The sequence below is a fragment of the Melanotaenia boesemani genome, chromosome 1 (assembly GCF_017639745.1).
Source record: "Melanotaenia boesemani isolate fMelBoe1 chromosome 1, fMelBoe1.pri, whole genome shotgun sequence".
Classification (NCBI taxonomy): Eukaryota; Metazoa; Chordata; class Actinopteri; order Atheriniformes; family Melanotaeniidae; genus Melanotaenia; species Melanotaenia boesemani.
In genome coordinates this window covers 41,811,306-41,817,305 of record NC_055682.1, presented here as the reverse complement: position 1 = coordinate 41,817,305, position 6,000 = coordinate 41,811,306, and the positions used below count along the sequence as shown (strand labels likewise).

General features: G+C 39.9%; 1 protein-coding gene across 1 annotated transcript in view; it reads left to right on the top strand.

Annotated features, from left to right (window-relative positions):
- Positions 1-236: 236 nt before the first annotated feature.
- Positions 237-6,000, top strand: part of LOC121640004 (transmembrane channel-like protein 3) — a 116,120-nt gene continuing 110,356 nt past the window's right edge. The window contains 2 exon segments of the mRNA XM_041985696.1: positions 237-358; positions 2,795-2,941. Coding sequence (XP_041841630.1) covers positions 237-358; positions 2,795-2,941 — 269 coding nt within the window.

The following is a 6,000-nucleotide window of genomic DNA, read 5'->3' as shown; positions in this document are numbered from 1 at the left end:
GTGTGTGTGTGTGTGTGTGTGTGTGTGCGTGTGTGTGTGTGTGTGTGTGTGTGTCGTGATGCTGCTGCCCCTTTAAGCCTTTAGTGTAGGCTGTGACTGGATAGATGACTGAGGGAGCTTCAGTCCCGTCTCAGAGCTCCACAGCAGCAGGTAGCTCAGAGCTCTGATGTTCCAGTACAACGAGGCAGCTGGTTGTGTCTGACCTTTATTAACATCCGTTCTGGGCACAAAAAAACATGAGTACCGTTTCTGAGCCTTTGGTTGGGAGCAGTAGGTCCTCATCTGCTGCCAAAAGACACAAGAGTATCCGGAAGAACTCCAGGAGGATTTATTCAGCCTACCAGGACCATCAGCAAGGGTGAGTTATGCTCATTTAATCAGTATTTTCTCAGAGCTTCTGGAAGTGTTTCCCTCTCCTTCTCCATCTCGTTTTCTTCCTGTCCCTCATCTGTCTGACTAGCAATAAACATCCTGAAGGTAATGAAATTAGTCGCTTGCTAAATCTAATCAAACAGAATCAGCAAGGAAAACTATGAGGAGCTTCTTACTGGTCTGTCTGCATCTCTATTCAGGGATGTGTTTCTGCTCCTCTTCATCGATTGACCCGAGTTTATCCATCACACCTGTTCTAATCTGAGGTTATCTATCACAAGTGCTTCAGTCTGAGTTTAGCACAGTCGTGTTAATCTGATCTCAATAGAACTGTTTTAGTCTGAAGTAATCTATCACAACTATTTTTATCTGAGTTTATCTGTCATAAATGTTTTAATCTGAATTTACAGATGAAGTCAGAATTTGACATACACTGTCTAAAAACACATTTAATCCTTTTCTTTCTCAGTGAAATCAGACAAAACGTCTTCTACTTTAGGTTAGTTAGAATTACCAAAATTAATATTTCAATTTTAAAATGCCACAATCAGGAGAGAGAATATTTCAGATTCAAACTCATATGTTTACATAGACAAAGAGAAACTTTGAACAACGTGGGAAAGCCTAGGTGATGATGTCATGAGTTTTGATGCTTCTGATAGGTTAACTGAGAACAAATGAGTTAATTGGACGCTGTCCTCTGGATGCATTTAAAGGCCACACCTCAAACATATTGCTTTAATTGTTTTACTTAATGGGAAAATAAAATAAAAATCAGCCAAAATATTAGGAAGAGAACCGGTTCATCCTGGAATATAATTACCAGAAGGTTAAAGGAGCCACATTCATCTGTTCAAATCATAGTATGCAAGTGTAACCACTATGGGAATCTCAAGCCATCATACCTCGCAGGTAGGAGACGAGTCTATGTCGCAGAGATTAATGTGTTTTGGTCTGAAACATGTGAATTGATTCCAGGACAAAATACCTTTTAAAATAATCACCTGTGCCAATAATAAGGTAAGATTTGGATTAGAATAATTCAAACTTACACACCCGCCAACATAAAGAGTGTTGGTGGGAATCTTTCTGAAATATTAGTTATATTTTCATCTGGCTTGTGTTTTTAATGTGACCATTCCATAAGGTGGCTCCATATCCCCATGCTTTGACAGTGAGGTTACTATTTTGGATTGTCTCTCACCAAAATCTTTGTTGTACAAGAACTAAGCAGACTGTAATTAACTTCCATGTAAAACAACTTTACCCCCAAAATTTCCACACAGGAGCATTTTAGTAAAGCGAAAAACTCCCAAAAAACATGTACCTTTGTAACATCTACTATACAATTTTTTAAAAATAAAAAATATCAATAAAAGTGGAATAAACCTGAATGTCATCAGTGCACATTTTAGTAAATGTTTTGGAGAAGTCACAGTATTTGTGTCCACACAAGACTTTCTGCTCATAGATGCATTCACACGAATAGTGTGTGTGGGACATCAGACTCCCATGATGACACACATGTGTCACGTAAAGGCAACATGGACAGTTTGTAGGTAAAAAAGAAACACAAACAGCTCGCAACTGCAATAAAGTTCTCATCATTCATTTAAAAGAGCTGTTTAAAAGAAATGATTCGTTGTTGGACGGCATATGTCTCCTGCTCTGTGAGGAAGTGAACATTACTCCAAAAGCCAAAGAAAAAACACACACGGGGACAAAGACCTTAGTTTGTGCATACATGTCTCTCCTGTGGTCTGATGAAACTTAAGAGGAGCTGTTAGCCATAATGACTGTTATTATATTTGGCCATAGTAGTTAAGTAACCTCAGGATAACAAAGCCCATGTTTTGAAGTGGCCATCACAAAGCCCTGAAAAAATTTGTCAGACCTGAAAAGGCCTGTGCGAGCTTTTCGGTCAAGAGACCTGTCTCATTTACACCAGTTCTGTCAGGAAGAATGGGCCAGAAGATGCGAGAAAGGGACAGAACAAGAGATAGGACAACATCAGACTGACGTTTTCTAGCTGGTGAGATTTCAGTACGGGAAGGATGCGAGATGGATGCCGAATTTGCCGTCAAAGGGGATGCGTCTGTGAGAAAATCTGCAGGAGTTCTGTAGTCCACCTTTAACTGACCTAAAACAGAAGTTTAGTCTGACATTAAATCAGACTAAACTTCTTCTGTTTTAGGTCTTTAGTGAGAGTTCACGGTGTATGTAGCTTCTGGTTTTAACTGTATCTATCATAAATGTTTAAATCTGAATTTTTCTGAATGCTTTGAGTCTTACATTTTAGTGACTTATATTTGTTATAGAGTCTATACGCTGATTAAAATCAATGTTTTAGGGTCATGTGTCAAACAGATTAACCACTCACTATTTCTTTGTTTTTCTTTCTAATTTAAACTATCTCCTGTAGCTCTTCAGATGATGAAGGAAAATGCAATGAGCGGGTGGACAGCAATGACCCAGAAGAAATGTTCCAGAACATTCAGTACCAAAAGGAGATTATTGCCAACATCCGGAGCAGACCGTGGCCAATGAGACGCAAGCTCAAAGTCCTAAAGTATCCTTTTATTTTACTTTATTCTTTGTGATTGTGATGCTTTTCTTCTTTTTTCCCTGTTTATATGTGGCTGATCCTCAGTCCTCTGCAGCTCCGCCTGTCATGACGTGTAAATGAAAAACATTTGTAATAACATAAATTAGACTAGTAAAAAATTATTTAAATGATAGACAATATTTCAACCTAACATGTGTCTCCTGTCATATTGGTGACACACAAGAGATTTAAGTTTTATTTACTGACAGAAGTCCCAGGGCTGGCAACTAAGGTAAAACCACTGTGGGTCCCTGAGCAAGGCCCTCAACCCCCCAACGGCTCCCCGGGCGCAGGAATCTGGCAGCCCACTGCTCCTAGCACCTAGGATGGGTTAAATGCAGAGAAAAAATTTCCCAGCTGGGATTAATAAAGTAGAATAAATTTAATATCGCTCTCTTTACATCTATCTATCTATCTATCTATCTATCTATCTATCTATCTATCTATGTGTGTGTGTGTGTGTGTGTGTGTGTGTGTAGACTAGTTCAGTCACAAAGAGCTTCAGCAGAAAGACAGAGCTTCTACAGTGAGATGTGCTGAGTGGGTAACAGGTTTTATATGGGCCGTTTGTTATTACTGCAGAGGTTTTATTACCATCATCAGGGATGGGTTGCAAGTCTGCGATTTTACACCCAGGCTGAATGTCTTACTCCCACTGCAACCACAGCTTATATTTAACATAATTGTTTTATTTCAGTATAAAATCAAGCTTTTAAAATCTTTAAATATTAAATATTTAGACCATGATCTCAGAAATATCTAACCCTAGAAATATTTTACAATGTAAAAGCACCAGTAGTTTTTCAGAGTTCACTGTCTGGATTTGACTGGTATCCACATGTCAGGATGATTATACTGGCATAAACTGCTTAAATAGCCCTTACACAATCCTGGATTGAATAGTGGAGCTTTACTCTGGACCAGATTCACCAGATTCACCAGATTCTTTGATAAAAGGAAGGAATGCTCATTAAATCTGATTGTTTTGACAAAATCTGGTTTTCAAGGTGATCTAATTAGACTTGTTTCTTTACACATCACTTGCAGATATTTCTGATACTATCCATCCATTCATCATGTTTCATCTGTGCTGCACTTTGTTCAGCCAAATACATCTGAGAGGCATCATCCTCGTGGAGCAGTCAAAACAATACACAAGCAAGGAAAAATTTTAAAAATGTGAAAGAACAACTTTACTGATGAACAATGAAAATATCATGAAAACACAAACAACAGAAAAAGAGAAAGGGTCAGAAAACATAAAAGACCAAAAAATATCTTAATAAAACAGAAGCTTGGTGAGGCCAACTTTGTCTTTATTTATTTTTCTTTTAGAGAAAGGTGAGTTTTCAAGCTTAATGTAAAATCAGAGAAGCTGGGATTATTTATCCATTATCCAGACTAGAAGCCTGAAAAATGAATGTTCCATCTTCATTTGTGACGTTCAAGGAATTGTGGAAAATCCATAAATAAACCTGCAGTAGTCCAGTCTAGATAAGATGATCCAGTTTCTCAGCATCACTTCGAAAAATGACTTCAGGCCAGTGGCTCTCGCCTCACTTCCAATGAAGGCCATGAAGAGGGTCATAAAGAACCACATCATCAAGGTGACTGAAGTTTGCATGGATCCTCGATGGTTTGAGTACCAGGCAGGCAGGGGGCTTGATGATGCTGAAGTATTTATAACAAACACAATTCACTCACATCTGGAACTCCCAACATCACAGCCAGACTCCTGTTTGCAGACTTCTCATTTGCATTCAGTACACTTCAGCCACACATCCTGGTGGAGAAACTCTTTTCCCGCTTCCACCTGGACAACCAGCTCATCCTGAGGAACACTGACATCTTGACAAACAGGACACAGAGGGTGATGGTCAGCAGCGACTTGTCCTTCACTGCCACTGGCTCTTCCCAAGCTGCGTCCTATCACCTCTGCTCTTCATCCTGTACACTGATGACTGCAGAACCACCCAGCCGAACTGTCATCTTGTGAAGTACGCGGACGACACTTTTCTTCTGTCGCTGCTGTCTGGCTCCTCACACCACCACAGCTCAGCGCTCAATGAGTTTGTGCAGTGGAGTGATAATCTTGTTCTGTAATTAAACGTTGGCAAGACCAAAGACATGGTGATAACCTTTTAGAGGCAAGTGGAGGGAGCTGGGGGAGCAGGATCCGTGAGCACAATTCACAGGCACACAGCCGAGGTGGTTGTATGGAGAGTCGTTAGGATTCTACATTGGCCCGAAACCTCACAGATGCTGCAAATCTGTTTAAGATATCGCTTTTTGTAATAAAACCTTCTTTTTTTATTATAAATCAAGTTGGTGTCAGGAATTTTTTTTACCTTCCAAGTATTTTTGCCACATCACCTGCTTCAAGTAATTCACTATAATACCTCTTGAGAGAGCTCAGTAGCTTTGGGATGAGCAAGGACATCTTAGGGACATTCTACTACAATTTAATTGAAATGCTCATCACCTTCTCTTTTACCTGCTGGTACAGAACACGTCTGCACAACATGGTAAGAGTCTGCTCCAGGATCATTGGACTCCCAGTCAGAGCACCTTTGTCCCAGTGTGAGCAGCAGACTCTGAGGTCAGGGAGGCATGGGGGTTTGATGATGCCAAAGATTCTCCATGACCCCTTCCATGTTCTGTTCCCTGAGTCTGAGTGGCTCCCTCAGGACGCTGACTCAGCTACCCATGCTGCAGGACACAGAGAAGGAGGATAACCTTTGTTCCCAATGCCATCCAACTCCTGAATTCTTTTATCCCCCTAACCTCCCTGCACCAGAACCCACTGATCCACCTTCTTCATATTTTATTGTCTTAACTACTTTTTTTCAATGTTTATTTGGTGTATAACTGCCTGTGTGGATTTAATTGCCCCACAGGGAAAATAAAGTATTTTGAATTTGAATTAAAGTTGAAATGACGTTCCTGATTTTGGCAATATCAACAAATGAAAAAAAGATCATCTAGAGATCTGTTAAATACGTGAATAAAAATAAATCAACACT